This window comes from Chiloscyllium punctatum, chromosome 37, assembly GCF_047496795.1.
Source record: "Chiloscyllium punctatum isolate Juve2018m chromosome 37, sChiPun1.3, whole genome shotgun sequence".
Classification (NCBI taxonomy): Eukaryota; Metazoa; Chordata; class Chondrichthyes; order Orectolobiformes; family Hemiscylliidae; genus Chiloscyllium; species Chiloscyllium punctatum.
Genome location: NC_092775.1, coordinates 33557585 through 33581588, shown reverse-complemented (window position 1 = coordinate 33581588; position 24004 = coordinate 33557585). Strand labels below are relative to the sequence as shown.

The window sequence follows — 24004 nt, the reverse complement described above, 5'->3', positions numbered from 1 at the left end:
TGCATCTGTTTATTTCCCATTCTACTCATTGACTTTAAAGGCATGTTGTTAGTTTACAGTCTCAATTTTTTACTGAATCTAATGTTTAATAATCTTGTCTCAATTTCAAACAAAATGTTGCAATTTTGCCCTTGAGCATTAAACCACAATTTTGGAATCTTGCTATTGAACTGCAACGGCCTTATTTTCATGCACTTCATCTTAATCATACCACAGCTCACCTTATTTATGCACCACTTCCAATTCTCCTCTCCTTCACTGAGAAAGTGGGTGGAGCAAATTTCAGACAGGTAAGTCAAAGCTTGTATGTGGCGGCTGCTACTGGCAGAATGCTTGGACCGGCCATCATCCAATTGTGTTTTCAGCACATTATCCCTGCATGCTCCATGGACACCATCCTCATGGACTCTTCATCTGCACAAGTCAGCAATGGCAAACTACCAGCTGCACAACATCATCTATGCCTGCTCTCAGGTCAATGTTTGCACCACATCAGCCCTTCAGAATTTTACTTTGGAGTTCAGCAACACCTCAGATTGTATGCTTTTGGCAGATAGCTTTGCGCACTAGGACACACACACTACACAGGATGCACCAGATGTTCTTAAAGTCTGTCAGTGTATTTTGACAAAATCATTAGTGGCTGATATCGCAGCCACTCTGCCTATGGCGAAGGAGGGGCCTGTTCTCTGACAGTCATTTGAATTTCAGACACTCGAGATATTTCTTCTTTGATCAAGTGCAGTGATATGTCAGTGATGTACTCACCAGACTGTGCTCCCAAAACTAATTTGGGCAGAGAAATCAGTGAGTTAACAATCACTGAGCCGGTAGAGGCTACAGGCAGAAACCTTGCTGTTTCAGCCCCTGACGGTCAGTTGCATGCTCCTCAGAGGTGGAGGTGGAGCTGAGGATCTCTGACTCAGGCCATCTCCAGGAGAAGGTTTGTTAGATGCCGCTCATGCCTGCATAAGAGAAGAGAGGGATCCCGTGCAGGAAGGATGGAAGCTTATGTGGGTTAAGATCAAGCTTGCACTGACAGTAATGGCAAAGAAGAGCAGTACACACAATGAAGTTAACGAGGTTAGTTGCACATTACAGTCTTCCTATCCCCACATAGGAGCTGTGCTCATATCCAGCCAATTTTAAAATTTTCTCCTTAAAATGGGTAAGGATCCTAACATCCACCACCAATTCCACTCATGATCTTGGCCTCCTCAGTGCAGTTGTAAGTCCATGTTTTCTGCTTTGAAGGGAAAGTAAGGAAGGGTTTGAATATGATGCAAGTCAATGGGAGAGTGGCTAAAGGTAATGCAGGACCAAGAGACGTGGTTATGTGGCCCCGTTGAGTGGAAAAGCAGAAGTTTGTAAGAGTCAGTAATGTAGCAGGATGAGATGGGCAAGTTAAGTAGACATGATGCATTCAAACTAGTGAGAGTTGTAGTCCATGATTCATGCAGTAGGAGAAGTGGAAGAGCTTACCACTGCTAGCACTTTGAGATTTTTATAGTGCTTGAGGCCATATTTAAAGATCAACTGCACACCACATTAGACATTGCTAGCCAACAACTACCTCACACATTGTGGTTTTCTTACCAGAGGCATGACTCAAAAAGGGAGGTTTCAGGCCAGGCACCTTGGGTGCTGGTCAATGAAGTGGTGGAAAAGTCCTTTATCCAGCTAACCACTGCAGGAGATCATATTACTTGATGAGAGGCCTATGCAGTTAATGGTAATTGTGCTGTGAGAGCAGATAGTGGCAGTTGCCCTACAGAGTAAGAGAAATCATTGACCTTCTTCCTGCCTGCAGGGTGTTATTTTTAACCAGAGACATAGTACTGTCCTGTCTGGGTTTTCCAGTAATATGACCTCAGGTGCCTGTCCATGAAACTTCCCTTTTTGAGTCATGTCCCTGGTAAGAACACCACAATGTGACAGGTAGTTTTTGGCTTGCAATGTCTAATGTGGTGTGCAGTTGATCTTTAAATATGCTCAAGCACTATAAAAATCTCAAAGTGCCAGCAGCTGTAAGCACTTTCACTTCTCCTACTGCATGAATCCATGAGAATCCATTGAAGAGACCAGACTCATCATTAATGAGGTGAAAAGCAAAAGGCTAAGTTAAAAATATCACTCTGAGCCATGACAGATGGGTGCTATGATTATCACAAGAGAAAATACTTGAAGGGAAAATGGGAAATGCTGCCCTAACTCTTTCAGAATCATTCAGCAGAAGATACAAAAGTTTGAAAACATTTACCAATACAGTAAAGAACTGTTTCTTGCCCACTGTTATCAGTCCTATGAACAGATCTCTTATATATTGGAGTTGATCTTTCTCTGCACCTTGTCTATATAGCTGTACCATTATATTCTGCATTCTGTTCTATTACCCTGATGTATTTCTGAAAGATATGATCTGTCTAGTTAGCACACAAACAATACTTTTCATGGTATCTTGGTAAATTTGACAATAGTAAATCAAATCAAACAAAATCAAAATCAACTTATTAAATAATGGCAAATGTTGAAAATGGTCATCATTGTGCAATTTTGAGTTGCTTCTTCATCCACGTTCTTTGGAATGTCATGCTGCTGTGAGTGTTTCCCACTGGGTGTAACAATCGAGGGGATGGGTAGCTGATTGTTTTCCATTGAGGAGATTGCAGAAGGTCTTGGAGAGCCATGTAAGCAGCTTATGAGCTGGGAGGGCTCAGCTTCAGTTATCTGCGCTGACCAGCAGCAGCTAGAGCATTGGCAAAGTGAAGCAAACACAAGAAACACAGGAGAAACTCAGGGGTTCTGACTGCATTTATGCAGAGGCGCTAATGTTTCAAATTCACAAAGACTCTTCTTCAGAATTCATTTCATAACAAAGATCTGTTAAACAGAAGAGATTGAGTGCAGCAATTTCAGAAGTTGATAAGTTAAAGGAGGAAAAGGGAGCAGAGAAATTATGGATTCCAACATCACATCAGCAGTTTAGGACTACAAGATAAAGGACAGATGAGACACCAGAAGGAAGTGTCTTGATGAAGAGAGAGTATTGAAGACAGGTGAAGTGGTTCACAGAGTGAAGGCAATAGAAAAAGAATTCAACTTTATATTTTGCTTGTAATTCATTGAGATGTGTATGCAAAGAGATGTATCTGAGTCCTTTGTTAAGCACAAACGATTTAGCATTGCAGCAGAACATCAAAGAATATAATGACTGCACAATGAGAGGTGTGATAAGAAGGGATGGGATTGGAAAGGATGCCAATATCTATGAGTTAAAGGAACTTGAGTTCCTTAACATCTGAAAGGAAGAGAAAAAGTTTCTTCTGAAGTTAACAAAGAATGACATGAAACTAAGTACCAGGATAGCTTAGAGATAGTATGGCATGGTACTGATGGAGAGAGAGTGAGACAGAGAGAGAGAGGTCAAGAGTGTGCATGGTGGACAATGGCACCATGCTTGGATCTCAGAGTGAAGTGAGAACAGCTGTCTGAGGAGCATTGTATGTCTCATAGATTCTTATATTCTGAATGGATTCAGAATAAGGAAATGTGATTGTGAACAGTTTTGATCAATGCTTTAGCAAACTTTAAGAGGGAAATCAAAACCAATGAGGATGAACGAGCTGAAATATTCAATTGTAGATCACAATGGAACAGCAGAACTTCTTCATAGGCATACCTAAAAGAGAAGTTGCAGTGAAGTAACCTTTCAAATGAATGCAAAGTAGGGCAGATGATAGACATCTAAAATAAAAGCACAAAGTGCTTGAGAAACTTAATAGGTTTGTAAGCATCTGTGTAGAGAGAAACAGAGTTAATATTTCGAGTTCAATATGACTCTTCTTCAGAACCCAAATACTGGCAGTGTAGGACCAGGAATGCTGTAATCCTCAGGTAACATTATACAATGCCTACAGTGTGAAAATAGGCCTTTCAGCCCATCAAGTCCACCCCAATTTTCTGAAGAGCCCAGATCGATCCCATCCCTGTAATCCTGCATTTACCATGGCTAATCCACTTAGCCTTCACATCCCTGAACACTACAGGCAACTTAGCATGGCTAATCCACCTAACCTGCACATCGTTGGACTGTGGGAGGGAATCAGAACATGCGCGGAGAAAAGCCAAACAGACACAAGGACAATGTGCAAACTCCACATGGACAGAATTGAACCGGGTCCCTGGCATTGTGAGGCAGCAGTGGTAAAGACTGAACCACAGTGCAGACTTCTGGTTCATGGAGCCATTCGCCTAGGCTTCAGCATTCTACTCATTTGCCAGAGAACAGACAGATGGATTGTTTCGACACCCTAAAAGTCCCTTTGAACATTGCTATCTGGAGCCATAATGATATCAGCAGAACTTACAAGGCAGCAGTCTGCAATTCCAGTGTCACAGACAGATCTTTGTCCTACAATGGAAGCTGAGACAATGGTCATCAAATGCTATAACATAGTGGATTCTACAGGTATGCTGATTGAAATGTCTGTGTGCGTTTGGATTAAAATGCAATCAATGAAAATATCTTTCCTGGTCTGTTGATCTTTTTAGCAAAGACATCGTAATCACAAGGCTGGAATTCCATGAGAACATATCATGGTGTTAGGAGTGGAAGGTCCGATTGACTATTGAAGAGCTGCATAGAAACACAGCTTCTGAGACAGGAATTAAAGTTCAGAATTGTGAAAGCTGCTAAAAATCACTGAAATAAACAAGAAAGGAACATAGAAGCAAGCCAACCATAAATGCAAGATTGTGTGTCAGTGTTAATTAAGAAACCAGAGTGGCTATGATCTTATCACTGTTGGAGAGAGACTGTTCCAAAGTATATTCCACCCTAAATCTTTCTGAAGAATGAAAACAAGACTAACTTCAAAGACTTTGAAAGCTTTGAGGCAGTTTTGGAAATCTAAGTGAATGTAACCTATGAATAGTAGATGTTCATTGTTAAAGCTGAAAGTAAAAGTGAGCCTGTGAATTCAGGCATCAGTACGATCATTGAAGATAGAATTAACTTATGCGTAAGATATTCTACATGTCAGTGCAACTACTAAGGGAAAAGAATTTGACTCTCAAAGAAGTTATAAGCATGAGCAGAAGCTCAGAGCTTGCAAGTTAACAAGCAATCACGCACAGGAGAACAGAGGAGTTTATCCATAATGGAGAGAAGCAGCCCATACCTGTACATTGATTTGATAAATAGCTCTGTCCACTGTGTTGAAATGCAGACTAGATCTTTCAAGTGCAGCACATTGAGAAAAGCAAAGGGTATCTACAGAAGTACAGCTAGATGATCAAGGCTGTAGAACATGTTGCAATTATTGCTAAGGTCATCATGTAAAAGAAAACACATCCAGTCTGAGAAAATAAAAGTCTTAACTGCAAGAAGCTAAACTGCTTTGCATGCAAGTTTTTAGCCAAGAAGCAGATAAGTAAGCCAACAAGGCCTCTCGAGATGAATGTTAAAGAGGTGTTGGATATCTATTCTAAAATCTCAAGCATTGGTGCCAGAAAAACATTGGACAATAATTTGGACAATGCAATTTACACATTAGAATACATTGGCAATGTTAAGGCTAAAGGAGAGAAATGATTTCTAACCATTGTGATGAAAAGAGCAGAAAATGATCAACGAATATGAAATGCAAGGTAGATTTCTTCCAATATTATGAGCTTTACAGACATGCATAAAGTTACACTAGATCCAAAGGTTGAATTCTCAAAGGCAAAATTGAGGCCCTGTGATGGAACAATGCCCAGTCTGAGAGGGTAAGTTAGTCTGAGAACCCAATTCAATGGCAAGCCCAAAGATCTGGAAGTCCAAGCCGAAATCATATTGCTGAAGCCATTTGTCTCAGGAGAAGCAAGTCAAAAACTTGAACGAATAGCCATGAAGACTGTTCAGCAGGTCGTGTCAGCACAAACAGCACAAGGACGAAATGCGTCAAAATATAGAAATCCAAAAGATATTTAACACTGAAATCAAAAGAGTGAAAAGATTGTTTTGTTGCACACAGTGAGGGCAACTGAAGGAAAGCGGTATCTCGGGCAAAGGCATAAATTAGCTGTGTCAGCTGAGAAGATATCGGAACTGAACTAAAATGCATTTCATTCACTGGAGAAAAAGCTGACAACTCCCACCCATACCATCACTTTCAAGATCATGTGTGTAAAAAGCAGACCAAAGTGGGTCTAGGTAGTACAGACAGTTAGTGCATGAGAATCGTGTATTGTTCAGTTGAAAGTGCCGAATGGGTTCTTTAACATCTGAACAAAGTTAATTCATGGAGACATGTGTGCGTCAAACTAATGAGTGAATCTATTAGTTTAAACTACTTTAGACATGTTCAACAAGCAAATGTCACTGCCTTCTGCCCATCCTGGAGTCCTGGGTAACAGCTGGCACTCATAGTTCTACCTCAGGTTCCACGGCACTGATCTCATGAACCTGGCCGAATGGGAAAAGTCCATGGCCCCATGTAAACCACACAAGTGGACAGTTTCCACTAGCCCTCACGGTCAGGTAGATCTCCCGATTTTTTTTTTTAATTAGGCCTGTTTCACATGTATTTTTCCACTTTACTTCAATTATTCATTGTCATGTCCAATTATACCTTCATAATTAGCCCTTAATGGTGTGGTTTAAAGATAGAAATGTTTGAGCCTTACACTATACTCTAACCCTTGATATCTTCGAAACAGAAGATTGTACATGTTGCTCAATAGTAACAAGTTAATAATGCATGTGATAACTTTTGAAACTGGCAACAGGTTATGTATGAACTAGTTTGAATATATCATGTTTTAAGAGGGACTCTACAAACCATTGTTTGTTTTGTATGCAATTTGGTGAACTCACAGTTATAAATAATGTGTGTAAAGTTGCTTTCTTTTGTTTGATGTGAAAAGGGAGATTTTTAAATTGTAATACCATCACGTAAATGTCCTTCATGTTCTGCATAGTTATGTGCCCTATCCCATAAGGCGTGCTTGTGTGCGCGCATGCACGCACACACACACTCTCTCTCTCTCTCTCTCTCTCTCTCTATAGGAGCCATCTTACAAGTACTTTAATAAAGAGACGGTACAGGTAAAGCTGTAGCCTTATGACACAGAACAATATTGGAAAAGATGTACAACAAGCTCTGCATGAAGTCTGAAGTTAGGTTCAAGTTAAACCTTCTGAAATTATGAACTTGCATTTTGCCAGAATTTTCAGTGTGGATGTGTTTGACTTGTACACCAATCAGCTTGCTACTCCCTGCTTCCTGACAACTTTGTAGCTTTGTTTCCTCATAATCATAGTAATAAAAACCAAAATGGGTTCATGAAGGCAGCTGGACAACCTGTTGACAATAATAACTCAATCTTGTATGCCTAACCCATAGAAAAGCAAGTGAAAAGTTTTCTTTTCATAGATGCAGTGAATCTTAATGCTCTCTCAGCTTCTCAAAATATTGATTGATGTTTTCCTTTGCAGCAGATTGCCAAGGTAATATAAACTGTTGAACTGATGTGGGCTTAACAAAAACAGAAATTGCTGGAGAAGCTCAGCAGGTCTGGCAGCATGTAGAGAGAGAAAGCAGATTCAAACTTTCGGATCCAGTCACACTTATAAGAGCCAGTGTCATAGAGATATACAGCATGGAAACAGACCCTTCGGTCCAACCCGTCCATGCCGACCAGATATCCCAACCCAATCTAGTCCCACTTGCCAGCACCCGGCCCATATCCCTCCAAACCCTTCCTATTCATGTACCCATCCAAATACCTTTTAAATTGTGCAATTGTACCAGCCTCCACCACTTTTTCTGGCAGCTCATTCCATACAAGTTGCCCCTTAGGTCTCTTTTATATTTTTCCCCTCTCACCCTAAGCCTATGCCCTCTAGTTCTGGACTCCCCAACCCCAGGGGAAACACTTTGTCTACTTATCCTATCCATGTCCCTCATAATTTTGTAAACCTCTATAAGGTCACCCCTCAGCCTCCGACGCTCTACGGAAAAAAGCCGCAGCTTGTTCAGCCTCTCCCTATAGCTCAAATCCTCCAACCCTGGCAACATCCACTGGACCCAAAACATTGATCCTGCTTTCTCACTACTGATGCTGCCAGACCTGCTGAGTTTCTCCAGCAATTTTTGAGTTTGTTTCAGATTTTCAGCAACCGTAGATCTTTGCTTTTAGTGTTTTATATAGGCCTAAATATCCTGTTTACTAGATAATGATGTAATATTTAGTAATTCCACTTGTAGTTTACTTTTTATTAACTGATGAAACATAAACCATGAAACTTAGGTTCTTTTTAAATCAGGTATGTAGAAGTTTATTTACAACACAAACTGTTTAAAAGGCTATGGTATCACAGCCTTACACACAGACTGGTTCTGCTCTAATTGATGTTACTATGCATTATACACAAATAGGTAAAAACAATGACTGCAGATGCTGGAAACCAGATTCTGGATTAGTGGTGCCGGAAGAGCACAGCAGTTCAGGCAGCATCTGAGGAGCAGTAAAATCAATGTTTCAGGCAAAAGCCCTTCATCAGGAATTCCATAACTGATTACAGTGACTCCATTACCCAGACAGTGAGTGAAAGTGAAAGTACCTCTGTCCTAGAATGTCACAAGTAACATGTGCACTAGGTAATGACCACCTCTAAGAAGAGACGATCTACCTATCTTCCCTTGATATTCAATGGCTTTACCATTACTAAATAACAGTTGAGGTTACCATTGACCAAAAACTCAACCAGGTGAACCATATAAACATAGTGGTTATAGAAGCAGGTCAAGACTAGGAATACTGCAGTGAGTAACTCACTTCCCGACGGCTCTGAGACTGTCCACCACCAACAAGCACAAGTCAGGAGTCTAATGGAATACTCTCCACTTGCCTGGATGGGTCCAGCTCAAACAACACTCAAAAAGCTTGACACCATTCAGGACAAAGCATTCTGCTTGATTGACACCACATCCAAAACATCCATTCCCTGCACCACAAATTCTCAGTAGCCGCATTATGTGCCATCTACAAGATGCACTGCAGAAATTCACCAAAGATGCTTCGACAGCACATTCCAAACTCACGACAATGGCATTGAGAAGGACAAGGACAGAAGATACATGGGAATACCACCACCTTCAAGTTTCCCTCCAAGCCAGTCACCATCCTGACTTGGAAATATTTTACTGTTCCTTCACTCTTACAGGGTCAAAATGCTGGAATTTCTTCTGAAAAGCACTGTGGTCTACCAACAGCATGTGGACTGCGGTGGTTAAGAAGGCAGCTCACCACCATATTCTCAAGGGCAACTAGGAACAGGCAATAAATACTGGCCTGATAGCAATACCCATGGCTGACAAGTGAAAAAGAATCACAAGATACTCTTCAAAATATAGTTCCTGTGTGATCTTGAATTTGTGCCAGTGTACAACACCCATTTTTTCTTTAAAACATGGAAATCTTTTTCTGATAAAAGGAACCAAAATAGATACACAGTTATATTCATAGCATTCTTTATACATTCAAATAATACCTTAGTTAACATTTATAATAACCAGAACAGCTCTTTGTACCATTATCATAACTTGGCAGTGTAGCTTCACTCTGTAATGTGTTGTCTACCATCACAGAAAGACATTTATCATTTGTCAAAGATGAGCAGTTGTTCTTTGGCATGATATTATTAATATCCAAGTCATCATCCTGTGTAATGTGTACTTGATGTTATCCAGTTCAGATGTATTGATTATTTCTTTGAAAGACTTGACTATTGTTCATTATTTTTTCATATAATGGCGACTGGATCGAAAGATGTAATATCTTTGATAAATCTATGAGTTTGAGAGAAATCTTATACTCGTATATTTTATTCTGGGTCAAGTTCAAATAACTGTCTACATGCTCATTGATCATGTTTTTGTACCAGTTTCTCCCTTTTTCTCAACAATGTACCATACTGTTATGGTTGGATGGTGAGTGTACAGAAGGAATAAGGAGTGTGGATCTGTCTCTGAAACATGAAAGTCATTATTGAAGGTACACCATTTCCTAGAGGAGTAACATGCAGATTTAACTTAGCCATCTGAAAAATTTGGCAAGTCACTCGACGTTTAACAATCAGTGATTTTATGGAACAAATAATGTATTCTATAAGACAGTTCAACTGATGGTAGTAAGGAGAAGAAGAATATGTTGAAAACTCTATTTTTGCACATTTCAAAAGGGTGCACAAGTATATTGTTGAAGTACACAGAAAATACTGAATAAGATAGTCAACAACCATTGCATTAGTTGTATCTCTGATACAGATAGTTCTCCTATAACATAGTTAAAAATCACATGACACCAGGTTATAGTCCAACAGGTTTATTTGGAAGCACTAGCTTTCGGAGCACTGCTCCTTCATCAGGTGGTTTTGGAGTACACAGTTGTAAGACACTGAATTTATAGCAAAAGTTTACAGTGTGATTTAACTGAAATTATACACTGAAAAAACCTTGATTTTTTGTTAATTCTCTCATCTGTTAGAATGACTATGTTAGTTTGACTTCTTTCATATGTAAATCACAAAACATTTTTAAAAGTGAAAAATGTCCATATTACAGAGGAGGAAGTGCTAGATGTCTTGAAATGGTTAAAGGTTGATAAATCCCCAGGACCTAGAACTCTGTGGGAAGCTAGAGAAGTGATTGCTGGGCCTCTTGCTGAGATATTTGTATCAACAATTGTCACAGGTGAGGTGCCAGAAGACTGGAGGTTGGCTAACGTGGTGCCACTGTTTAAGAAAGGTGGAAAGGACAAGCCAGGGAACTATATACCAGTGAGCCTGATGTTGGTGGTGGGCAAGTTGTTGGACGGAATCCTGAGGGACAGGATGTACATGTATTTGGAAAGGCAAGGACTGATTAGGGATTGCCAACATGGCTTTGTGCCTGGGAAATCATGTCTCACAAACTTGATTGAGTTTTTTGAAGAAGTAACAAAGAGGATGGATGAGGGCCGAGTAGTAGATGTGATCTATATGGACTTCAGTAAGGTGTTCGACAATGTTCCCCATGGGAGACTGATTAGCAAGGTTACATCTCATGGAACACAGGGAGAACTTGCCATTTGGATACAGAACTGGCTCAAAGGTAGAAGAAATAGGGTGGTGGTGGAGGGTTGTTTTTCAGACTGGAGCCCTGTGACCAGTGGAGTACCACATGAATCGGTGCTGGGTCCTCTACTTTTTGTAATTTACATAAATGATTTGGATGCGAGCATAAGAGGTACAGTTAGTAAGTTTGCAGATGACACCAAAATAGGAGATGTAGTGGACAGCAAAGAAGAGGGGACACGAAAAGTCCTTAGTTGGTAGGATTAGGGAAAACCCAAAGGCTTTCTATAAGTATGTCAGGAATAAAAGAATGACTAGGGTAGGAATAGGTCCAATCAAGGATAGTAGTGGCAAGTTACGTGTGGAGGCTGAAGAGATTGGGGAGACACTGAATGAATGGAGGATAGTGGGCTAGTGTAGATTAGGTGGGCTTGGATCGGCGCAACATCGAGGGCCAAAGGGTCTGTACTGTGCTGTATTTTTCTATGTTCTATGTTCTATGAATACTTTTCGTCAGTATTCACTCAGGAACAGGACATTGTTGCCGATGTGAATACTGAGTCACAATTAATTAGAATGGACGGCTTTGAGGTATGTAGGGAAGAGGTGTTGGAAATTCTAGAAAGGGTGAAAATAGATAAGTCCCCTAGGCCTGATGGCATTTATCCTAGGATTCTCTGGGAAGCAAGGGAGGAGATTGCAGAGCCATTGGCCTTGATTTTTAAATCCTCGTTGTCTACAGGAATAGTGCCAGAAGACTGGAGGATAGCAAATGTGGTTCCCTTGTTCAAGAGGGGGAGTAGGGATAATCCTAGTAACTATAGGTCAGTAAACCTCACTTCTGTTGTGGGCAAAGTCTTAGAGAGAATTGTAAGGGATAGGATTTATGAACATCTGGATAGCAATAATAATGTGATCAAGGATAGTCAGCATGGTTTTGTGAAGGGCAGATCGTGCCTCACGAATCTTATTGAATTCTTTGAGAAGGTGACTAAGGAGGTGGACGAGGGTAAAGCGGTTGATGTGGTGTATATGGATTTTAGTAAGGCATTTGATAAGGTTCCCCATGGTAGGCTACTGCAAAAAATACGGAGGTATGGCATTGAGGGTGAGTTGGAGGTTTGGATTAGGAATTGGCTGGCTGGAAGAAGACAGAGGGTAGTAGTTGATGGTAAAGGTTCATCTTGGAGTACAGTTACTAGCGGTGTTCCGCAAGGATCTGTTTTGGGACCATTGCTGTTTGTCATTTTTATAAATGACCTGGAGGGGGGGCTAGAAGGTTGGGTGAGCAAATTTGTGGATGATACGAAAGTTGGTGGAGTTGTTGACAGTGAGGAAGGATGTGGCAGGTTACAGCGGGATATAGATAAGCTGCAGAGCTGGGCAGAAAGGAGTTCAATGTGGGTAAGTGTGAGGTGATTCACTGTAAGTAATCTAATCTAATCTAACCTAAATTCCCCAGAGAGTCCATCACTCCTTACATTTTCCAAAAACAGCATCCTTGTTTGAGTTGGGGATAGCCACAGGGAACTCCTACACTACCTGCCTAATCCCCCTACCTTTCTTGGAGTTAACCCAACTATCTAACTGCATCTGTAGCTTTTCTCCTTTCCTATAACTACCATCCATCACACCACCTTGCTGTTGTAAATTCCTCATTACCTCTAACTGTCACTGCAACCCATCCATTCTATCTGATAGGATTCACAACCAATGGCATTTATAGCAGATGTAATCCTCAGTAAACTCTTCCTAAATTCCCACATCTGACAAGAAGACCATATCCCTCGACTAAAGGCCATTTTTGCTTCTTTCAATCGACAAACCTAGAAAGTAGCACCATCTTATTCATTTACAAAATAATGCTCCAGACTAATTAAATACTTATGACTTAAGAGACATATCTCAATTAAACATATAATCAAGAAAGAACCCTCTCTACTATTATAGATTTATAGCAAGGCTATACTTAAAACTATTTGCTTATCTGTTTCTGTGCTGTGACGTCTCCCACACAGGTTCCTCCAAGATTAGTTGTTAATTTTGCTGTTTGTTAATTTTCCTAGATGCACTCTGATGTCCAGCGATACATGAATTCAAACAGCAAAGTCAGAAACGGCGCTGGTTCACTACTGCGTCCGTTAGCAGTGTGGGTGTCTTTCCCTCTGTTTCTCCTGCACAGACCTCACCATGTGCTGCCTTTGTCTGTTCCTCTCCCTTTTAAAAGTGCCATTGTTTTGACTTCTTTTTTCCAAAGTTCCAAAACAATGCAACAGCATATAAAACACTAATTTCTGCTCCTGGAATTGAGGAAATTACCCCCAAAACCTGGAATACCTCAAAAAAAGAGCAGCCTGTTACAGCCAGAAATTTTTCCCATCTTCTATCAGTTTAATGACCCTGTCCATTTCTGTTCAGTTACAGAAATGTCATGTTGTTACAAGCAAAATTTCCCACTGTATTGTTGTATCCCCAGCTCCTTGTGAAATGGAGTTAATTCTGAATCTGGCATTAAACTTTGTGAAACTTCTGGAAGACTTTTTTTGGCATGGGTAATATCTTTTTTTTGAGGGAGTGTGTAAAGGGCTGGGAATTTCTGAATGGCTGGAGGTTTTGATGGTTCTCAGGTTTCAGAGTGAATGAGGGGTTGAAACTTGCAGATCCTTCCCCCTCCCCCCCTTTAAACAGAGACTGGGTAAATGTAGATCTGCCATAACTTAGGGATGGGTGGAGTGGGAAGAGATGAAGGCCACCAATGGTCCATCCTTAGTTTCACACTTCCTTCCTTCCAAACACATGCACCCTCTCTTATAAAGTCGCTGTGTATTGAAGCTTCAGGTAGCCAGCAACTGAATCTCTGCATAGTTAAAGGCCCTGCTTACTCTCCAACACTTACTGGACATCATTGTATTTGCACCTTCTTTCACTCCTTATCTCACTCTCTCTCTCTCTCTCTCTCTCTCTCTCTCTTCCTCTTCCTGCTCCTTGGCCCCCACCTCCCGCAACTTCGTGCATGGTCCCAATAAGCATTCCAGCAAAATATTCCAATGTTCGTTTCCCCTACCTTAGTTGCAGACAGAAGCAAAAAATACACATACACAGATGACAACCTGCTGCAGTAGATGCACCAGCAGAATAAATTGCAGTCAGCTGGGAATACAGGGGATGGAATCACGTAACAATGAATGGGAGTTCGCTTTATGAAAGAAATGCTCCACAATTCACAAATCGCGTTACAGCCAAATTGTGCATTATATGAGAACTACCTAGATGTTGCACATAAGAAAAATTGGTGATGTAGTAATTACCAAAATATAATCATGCATTTGGACATTTTTAAAAAAGTCACAATTATACATCATGGCTAAGAAGGACTTTAGTGTGGAAAGAGAGATTCTCTTGATTGTTGAGTTTGCAGAATCAACAGGTTTCACAGAACTTGGTTAGCTGTCCGATATCCATAATGCTCAGTCATATGTCGATTTATACATCAGTCTTTGCCATCTCTTCACTTATTCTCCTTGTCAATGTTATCTAGATTTATATCTTCAAGTATGTCTTCATGTGACACTGGGGAAATTATCATTTGTTTGTATTTGACGCTTACACTCTTTGAGAGTCTGAATTCATTTCTGAATGATCAGAATGAACAGACCAGCTTGGGGAGCTGTTGAATGCATTCAAGCCATCCACTGATGATGATATTCTTGAGCTGTTGCAGATAGCCATCTATAATTCTGACAGATTGTCTAATGCGAGCCAATCCATAATTAAGTGTTTGCCTTCTATTTCTTTTTGCAGGTCTTTGTGTTTTCTTAAAATTACAATATTTAAAAGACATTTGGATAGGTAAATGAATAGGAAAGGGTTAGAGGGATATGGAACAAATGCAGGCAAATGGGACTAGTTGCGTTTGGGATATCTGGTTGGTATGGATGAATGAACTAAACAGTATATTTAGTTGTACGACTCGATGTCGCTAGAGAATAGTGGAATGTTTGTTGATTTTTTTTAACTGAGTTTGCTTCTCTCACCTTTTCTTTTTCTTTTTTTTGCTTGTCTTTCCTTTTATTTTGCCTTTTTTAAGAGTATGTGGTTCAAACATTTTAATGCTGTGATTTGGAGCTGACACTTACAATTTTCTGAGTTAGGAATTAACTTGATATAATGAGCCTAGGCTGACATCGATCAACTTAATTGAAACTCAATCAACATCATTAATAACGAAAAAGAAAAATCCATGCAATAATTCAATAAGAGTATACAATTGCATGTATTTGGAATCACATCAGAACTAAAAATTGGCACCTATGTAAATAATCATTTTACAATCCATGTAAAACCAAAATGCAAAATGACCTATTTGGATGATTTTGAGTATAACATGCATAAATAGCTGCAGCTGTTTCTCACTTCAGTCGTTGTTTCTGTCTCCACAGATTCTGCTTCACTTGCTGAGTATTTCCAGAATTAGATAAGGTAATGAGTAAGAAAAAAAATAGTTAGAGTGTAATGTGGAAAAATGTGAACATCACGACTTTGTCAGGAAAAATGGAAAACCAATATCTTATTTACATGCTGAAAGATTACAAAACTCCATCTTTTTGAAACATATAAGATTACAAGGGGACCTACCAGAGTGGATGTTGTTCGATGCTTGCCCTTGTAAGGGAGACAATAATTAGTGGACACAGTTTAAAAATAAGAGGTCTCCCATTTAAGATGAAGATCTGGCTGAATCTGGGACATTTCCCCTGGTGGGACTGCATCACAAATGGACCAAGCCTGCACTCACTCACTTCCGAAAGTGAATTGCTTCCCCCAGTGGGAAATCTTTAAAAGGGGGTCACAACAAGGCATGCATCATGGCCTTTGATGGGAGCAATGAAGGATCAAAATAAAACTGGCCTCCTCAAGTCAGTTATCCCTCTGGTAACTTTTCTGACATGTCCTGCTTAAAACCCAAAGGTCAGAAAGATCATGAAGCTCTGCTTTCACAATTTATACTCATACTGAAAATTAAAATCAAGCGAGTTTTTGCCCTTCTTCTCCATGGGAGGTTTCTGTCTTTCCTGAGCTCACCTTAGAACACCAGAGTTATGGTGTGACAGGTATAGTGGACAGTGAAACAGGTTATCTAAGATTACAAAAAGACCTTGATCAATTGGATCAATGAACTAAGGAGTGCCAGATGGAATTTAATTTGGATAAATATGAGGTATTGCATTTTGGTAATACAGACAAGCGCAGGACTTGTACAATTAATGGTAGGACCCTGGATAGTGTTTTAGAACAGACAGATCTACTGGTTCCGGTACATAATTCTTTGAAATTTGCATCACAGATAGACAGGGTGGTTAAGAAGGCTTTTAATACACTTGTCTTCATTGTTCCAGCCTGGTGAGGACACTGGTGAGGCCCCTTCTGGAGTACCAAGTGTAGTTCTGGTGCCCTGTTATAGGAAGGATATTATTAAACTGGAGAACATTCAGAGGAGATTTACCAGTATGTTTCCAGGAATGTGGAGTTTGAGATATAAAAATAGACTGGAAAGACTGAGACTTTTTTTCACTGGAGAGTAGGAGGTTGAGGGGTGACCTTATCGAGGTCTATAAAATTATTCGGGGCACAGATAAGATAAATGAGAAAAGTCTTTTCACTAGGGTGGGAGAGTCCAAAATGAGAGGGGCATGTTTTTAAGGTGACAGGAGAAAGATTTAAAAAGGACATGAACGGCAACTTTGTTTACACAGAGACCGGTTCATATGTGGAATGAACTGCCAGAAAATGTGGATTCAGGTATAGTTACAAAATTTAAGATATTTAGATAAATTAATGAATAGTAAGGTATGGAGGGATGTGAGCCAAGCGCAGGCAGGTGGGACTAGTTTAGTTTGGGAACATGGTTGGCACAGACCTGTTGGACCTAAGAGTCTGTTTCCATGCTGTACGACTCTATGATTTTACAATTCTTCAATTCAAGTAAGGACAATGCTCATCCTGGCTGAACTATTACTATATAAATTTATATGACTTAGCAAATGCAAAAAAGTTGAATCAATATTCAACATAAAATCTCTATACCTTTTGCAAATTGCTTTTAAAATTGTAATTAAAAATGTCAAAATTCCAATGCAGCATTTTGTTCAGTGAAGTTGGAAATATAAACTTTTCCCCATAAAGTCTACCTAGTCAGTGGCAATGATATAGGCAGTTACTGACATGCACTAAAACCTGGTAGTACTATGTCATCAGGAATTGAATATATACTGACATGGAATAACGTGTTATCTTACTAGGTACTTTTTATTTCATAAATTATTTTCATCCATACACATTACACATTACACTATAGAAAACCATATCAGTGAATTCCAGCAAAAAGACAGACAGTAGTGTTGCACAATCCTAACTTCTATACCAGCAAACTAACTTGCTGGCTTTATTGGATGCCGCATAAACAGTTTAATAGCACACAATAAACTATATGAGTTTTGCAGGGCTTTCAGTGAGGTGCAAACCAACTGTCTATGATGAAGCTGAGTAATTATGCTACACAATCAGTAAGTGAAAATGCTTGTCTCATTGGTCATGCATTTAAACTGTATCTGAGCAACACAGTAAGTGACATTGTAAAGTTAGACAGAAATATATACAACCATTGAATTCGGAATGTAATGACCTTTGGTATCTCCTGGTAATATTGCCTCGATGTTGCAAATTGGCTATGTTAGTAACAGGGAGGATGTGAGGACTGCAGATGCTGAGATCAAAGTCAAAAAGTGTGGCGCTGGAAAAGCACAGCAGGTCAGGCAGTATCCGAGGAGTAGGAGAATTGACATTTTGGGCATAAGCACTTCATCAGAAATGTGGGGGGAGGAAGACGGCTGAGAGAAAAATAGGAGGGGAGGGGTGTGAGGTTGGGGGCAAAGGTAGCTGGGAAGGTAAAAGGGAATGCAGGTGGGATGATGGTAGTGATAGGTTGGAGCGGAGGCTGGAGCGGATAGCTAGAAAGGAAGATGGACAGCTAGGACAGGTCAAGAGGGCGGTGGCAAGTTGGAGGGTTAGATCTGCATTGAGGTGGGGGGAGGGGAGATGAGGAAACTGGTGAAATTGACTTTGATACCTTATGGTTGGAGGGTGCCAAGGTGGAAGATGAGGCATTCTTTGTCCAGGGGTCAGGTGGCTAGGATTTGGCGATGGAGGAAGCCCTTGGCAGAGCAGAAGGGGGAGTCAAATTGTCATCCACAAGTGGGTGGGGTTGTTTGATGCGTGTGACCCAGAGATGTTCTCTGAAACAATATGCGAGTTGGCGTCCTGTCTCCCCAGTGTAGGGGAGACCACATTGTTATGGTTAGTAACAGTCTATTATCTGGTACAGTAAGCTAAGGTCATTCATATGCAGGTGTGTCAAGCTCTGTAAGAATAGCTTGTGACTTGCTTGATATGCCTGATTCACCTTTAATCAACACAGCCATGAGAAAATTGCCTAAAACTAAACCAAAATTTCAAAAAAAAATTCTTTAACATTTAATAATAAAAATTGTAGAAATACAGAGTAAAGCTAACAAACGCCACGACATAAGAAATATTTAAAACATTAAAGTAATGAAGGCCTTTTAAGAACTATATTTCCTTGGGGCTTCCCTTCATTCTTACCGAAAATAGAGACACAGTACAGAAGCTTTTGGTCTTGGACTTAGCAGGACAAATGTAAGAATGTGAAATTTCAGGTCATCAAAACTTATACCACAAGAGACAAACGGTTAGGTAGTACATCACCCTCTTATTAGCCGAAGCACTGACATCGAGAAAACAATAGGAAATAATAGACTCTCCATGTTATTAGATAATTTTTAAAAAAGCAAGAGTTATTTTTACTTACAGAGAATGGTCTCTGCATCATTTCCATCAAGTGAAAATGATCCACATTTCAAACTTGACTAATTAACTTAACTGATAGCTATCTATTAGCACACACAGGATTGTTTAGCAAGTGCTAGGGAATCACATCCAACAGCAAACATTTTGTTTGGATTGTGTTAGTGATTCTGCAATATGACCTTCTTCTCACCAATATTTAACTTGTACTCCAATTAAAATAAGCTGCGGATTCTTTTTGTCATGTTCTGATCTTTGTAAAGAATAATCACTTTAAAAATGTAGCAGAAAGGATGACATACCTAGACTTCATTTTTTAAGGCTTTTACTTTACAAATGTTCACAGTGATATGAAGTAATATGGTATTTGCTGAGTTGAATGAAATTTAATTTGGAGAAAGATTAGCAGTAATTCATTTTAAATTTTTTTGTTGACAAATTTTGGCTAGTGGAATGAAACAATTTTCCAAGTTATCCAGGTAGACGAATCCAGCATCATTTTCAGTCATAACAATAGAATCAAGAGATGATGTTATGCTTTCACCACCGTCATACTGATAAACATGGGGCTGATAATGTTCTTGTAATTCCCTGGCATTGTAATCATTCAGTTTCTGACAAATAAAGCAAATAAAAACTTGAAGTAAAATAATACATTTTAATCATTGAACATCTATGATTATTTTGCTATTCAAAATGTGTATATGTTATGTTAAGCTCTCTTCACACCTCTCAAACAGCAATGGTTTATGCTGGGTGGACAGAATTCTAAACAGTAGGATTATAATATATTCAATCAGTAACATTATGGTTTCTGCTACATAAAAATAAACCGCCAAATCAAAACAACTCTGAGAAGCAAAATATTAACAAATAATCTGATAAGGAACTTCAAGTCTATGATCCAAAACGTACATTTTCTCAATAATGGCAAAATGAACAGATCATGTGTTGTTTACGTTATGGTTTTTAATGTCAGAATTCTGAATTTTTATGTTGATTCCTTTGGGAGTTAAATGCTTCACTTAAAGTTGCCATATTCACTAATGCAACTTCAATTATAGTTGAGGACTTCCTGATCTTTAAGGCACTGCTTGCCTTAACATTTCACCATTGGAAAGTGCCACCATTTACTTCATTTCCCTCCCTGATGTCATCAGTTGGACAATCCCAGGTTCGAATCAATGGTGCTGCTGGGAGAGGAGTGACTCAACAGACACAGGCATGTATAGATACTGTAAAAGAATCTGCAGCCAATACATGGGAAGGCAATGACGCGTGATTAGAAACATTTGCTTACATTCAAGCAACGCAACAAATTGCTAAATCACTTTGCTGGAGGATTTCAGAATTGGCTAAAAAGTAAATTTAAAAACTCAAATGATGTGAAAAGATGAAGGTGTATAAATTATTGCAACATATATTGTTACTGATATCCTTGAATGTTGTTTGTAATGAGTTAAATGGCATGTTGTTGTCAGCAATGATGAAAAGTGTCATATTTCAGGAAGGTAAAGCCTTCGTTTTATTTTTAAGGGATGTGGGTGTCACTGGCCAGGCCAGTATTCATTGCCCATCCCAAACTGCCCAGATGGCAGTTCAGAGACAACCACTCTGCTATAGATCTGAAGTCACATGTATGCCAAATCAAGTAAGGGTGGCAGATTTTATTTCCTAAAGAATACTAGTGAATTAGAGCATTTCTACAACAATCAACAGTGGTTACATGGTTGTCATTAGGCTAACTTTAAATTCCAGATTTAAAAAAACAATTTCACTATCTGCAATAGTTGTATTCAAACTCATGTCTCCAAAACCTAAGCCTGGATTTCTAGATTACTAGTCCATAACATTACCACCACAATCTTTAATATATAAAATGCTTAAACAAACTGAGTAAAATGGTTTAGTGTAATATGTTGAAAGCATTGAACTTAATTTGTTAGATACAACTTGCTTATTATAAAAGTATGTTTTGATATACCAATGGTTCAGTGCTGTGGAACTTTGAAAATATCGCCATTTCTCATAAAGAGCCAATAGTTCTTTTTTCTGTTCCCTTACCTGATACAGAAGCTCTTCAAATCTTGCCTTAAAAGTATCACAACGATTTAAGTTATCCTGAAATATACATTTCAAAATAATTTAATCATCTCATTCCATATAACTAGTGTTCTCCCAAAAGATATGCTGAAATCTAACTTAATTTAACCATCTCCTACCCTAGATCATATCTTCCAAGAATCGGCCAAGTTACTAATTTAGATAGACTACAGACCATATTTTATGTGGTACATGTTCTCCTAGTGCTTCAAAAAGGCATGATTATTAGGAACCAGATGAGGAGAAAGTGAGGACTGCAGATGCTGGAGGTCAGAGCTGAAAATGTGTTGCTGGAAAAGCGCAGCAGGTCAGGCAGCATCCAAGGAACAGGAGAATCGACGTTTCGGGCATCAGCCCTTCTTCAGGAATTTAACAATTTACAGTGATGTCACTCGTATTGTAAAAGGAAGTTACATGTTATTTGTCATACAATTCATGATTCCAATATGTTCTCAGATTAAAGTTAATACTCACAAGATATGATTTGATTGTTTGTAATTGACTTAAAAAAATGATTCTACTCTTCTATTATAATTTAATTATGACCTTCACATGTGGAAAAGAGCAAATGCAGCATTTGCAGAAGACAAGAGAAAGAATTTTAGGAACGTCATTGATAGATATGTGTTTCCTTGGAACTTGACTGACCACATTCTGTGGTCAAAAAACAAACTTTGACAAGGGATTCCAGAATTAATTATAAATGACTGTTTTCCCTCCTGTCCCAGGGAGATGGTATGAACATAGATGTGATGATTTTTTTCAAGAATCCTTTGCGTTCAGCATCACCAGATACCACAGTAAAAAGACTACACCTTCCCTATGATCAGAATTACTCCTTCAGAATCACAGCATCTAATCCAGGGTTGCATAACCAGAGTTCACATTAATTAAGTCCTGTAATATTACAATAACTACTATGTACAGATTTTCTCATTGTAGACAATAGAAACCAATTACCATCTAGGCATTCAGTTTAATTCCTTCTAGACCTCATAACCCATCAGTTTCACTGAACAAAACTCCTTGCTATGCTCCTATTGGTTGACCAAGGTTATTTCCACACAGTTCAGGAAATCTGTGCCCTCGATGTTAAATGCAGTATTGCTGGTAAAATCCTGAGTTAACTGGGGATTTAAACTTTTAATCACTAGCCTGACAGTTCCTTGGGGATTTCCCATTGACCTGCAAACACTCCTGGGTTAAATTGGGAAATGAGTGGAAACATCTCAGTTGATGACCTGACATCACGTGAGTCCTCTGCCAACATCCAAACCCATTTCCATTTCTGTACACCTTCCATTTAAAATTCTAGTAGAGCCCAAGTCCTTTTGTCCCACTGTTCTGGATGAGGTGAAATAGCCCGAAATAGGTTTGCAGTATCTAATCCATCTAAAGCACCAAAATGAGCAAACATTTTACATTGAATCTTCTTTTTTATAGTCTGAACACATTCACATAAACTACCTTAAATATTCTATTCCTCCATCAATTCGTTATAGTTGTTGAGTCAAGAGTGTGGTGCTGGAAAAGCACAGCAGTTCAGGCAGCATCCAAGGAGCAGGAAAGTCGACATTTCAGGCAAAAGCCCTCATTTGCCCAAAACGTCGATTTTCCTGCTCCTCGGATGTTGCCTGAACTGCTGTGCTTTTCCAGCACCATTCTAAACCTGACTCTAATCTCCAACATCTGCAGTCCTCACTTTCACCGAGTTATATCTGTTGTCATCTGAAATCCTTCAATAGTTATAATAAGGTGTTTATTCTGTACTGACAGGAACCGCAGATAATTCTCTGAAAGTGTAGTCCCACCAATTTTCGACCAATATTTGACCTGAATAATTCAAGCTCTTAGTAACTTGATTGGTAGAAGGTTTAGAGTTATAAGCTGGAGTATTTTATGAAATACATAATATAACATTATATAACATAATGAAAATAATTTGAGAATGAGAACAATCAATTTCCTCAGATCCCTAAAGTATTTTCAAAGTTTGGTCTCTCCTGCTGTGAAAACCCAGCCAATAAGAGCCAAACGTGATTTACAATATCCATCACATAGGTTTGTAGAAGTGAAATAAGTATGAATGGATTAAATTCATACAAGTGATAACCAAAAAACTTGTGTAAACAGTATAGACTCTACACAATGGCTGTTGTTGTACTGCTTTCACTAGAAGGGAAATGATTTCTAAATGCAAATTATTTTTGAGAAAATGACAAAATACAGTGCATACTAAATTATAATTCATCATGTATTATCCAACTTGTATTATCCAACTTAGAACTGCTACAAAAAAAATTAAGAAAACACTTCAAAGAGAAAGGTATTAGAGTCATAGAGTCATGGAGATGTACAGCATGGAAACAGACCCTTCGGTCCAACTCATTCATGCCGACCTGATATCCCAACCCAAACTAATCCCACCTGCCAGCACCTGGCCCATATCCCTCCAAATCCTTCCTATTCATAGACCCATCCAGATGCCTTTTAAATGTTGCAATTGTACCAGCCTCCACCACTTCCTCTGGCAGCTCATTCCATACGAGTACAAACTTCTGCGTGAAAAAGTTACCCCTTAGTTCTTTTTTATATCTTTCCTCTCTCACCCTAAACCTATGCCCTCCAGTTCTGGACTCCCCAACCCCAGGGAAAAGACTTTGTCTATTTATGTTATCCATATCCCTCATGATTTTTATAAACGTCTACAAGGTCACCCCTCAGCCCCTGACGCTCCAGGGAAAACAGCCCCAGCCTGTTCAGCCTCTCCCTGTAGGTCAGATCCTCCAACCCTGGCAACATCCTTGTTTATTTTTCTGAATTCTTTCAAGTTTCACAACATCTTTCTGATAGGTAGGAGACCAGAATTGCACGCAATATTCCAACAGTGGCCTAACCAATGTCCTGTACAAAATGACC

At 39.3% G+C, this 24004-nt stretch overlaps 1 protein-coding gene across 1 annotated transcript in view; it reads right to left on the bottom strand.

Annotated features, from left to right (window-relative positions):
• Positions 1-18681: 18681 nt before the first annotated feature.
• Positions 18682-24004, bottom strand: part of LOC140463222 (cadherin-like protein 26) — a 73983-nt gene continuing 68660 nt past the window's right edge. The window contains exons 15-16 of the mRNA XM_072557011.1: positions 21047-21103; positions 18682-19596 (exon numbers count right to left, since the gene is read on the bottom strand). Coding sequence (XP_072413112.1) covers positions 19396-19596; positions 21047-21103 — 258 coding nt within the window. The 3' untranslated portion in view covers positions 18682-19395. The remainder of the gene's footprint in view (positions 19597-21046; positions 21104-24004) is intronic.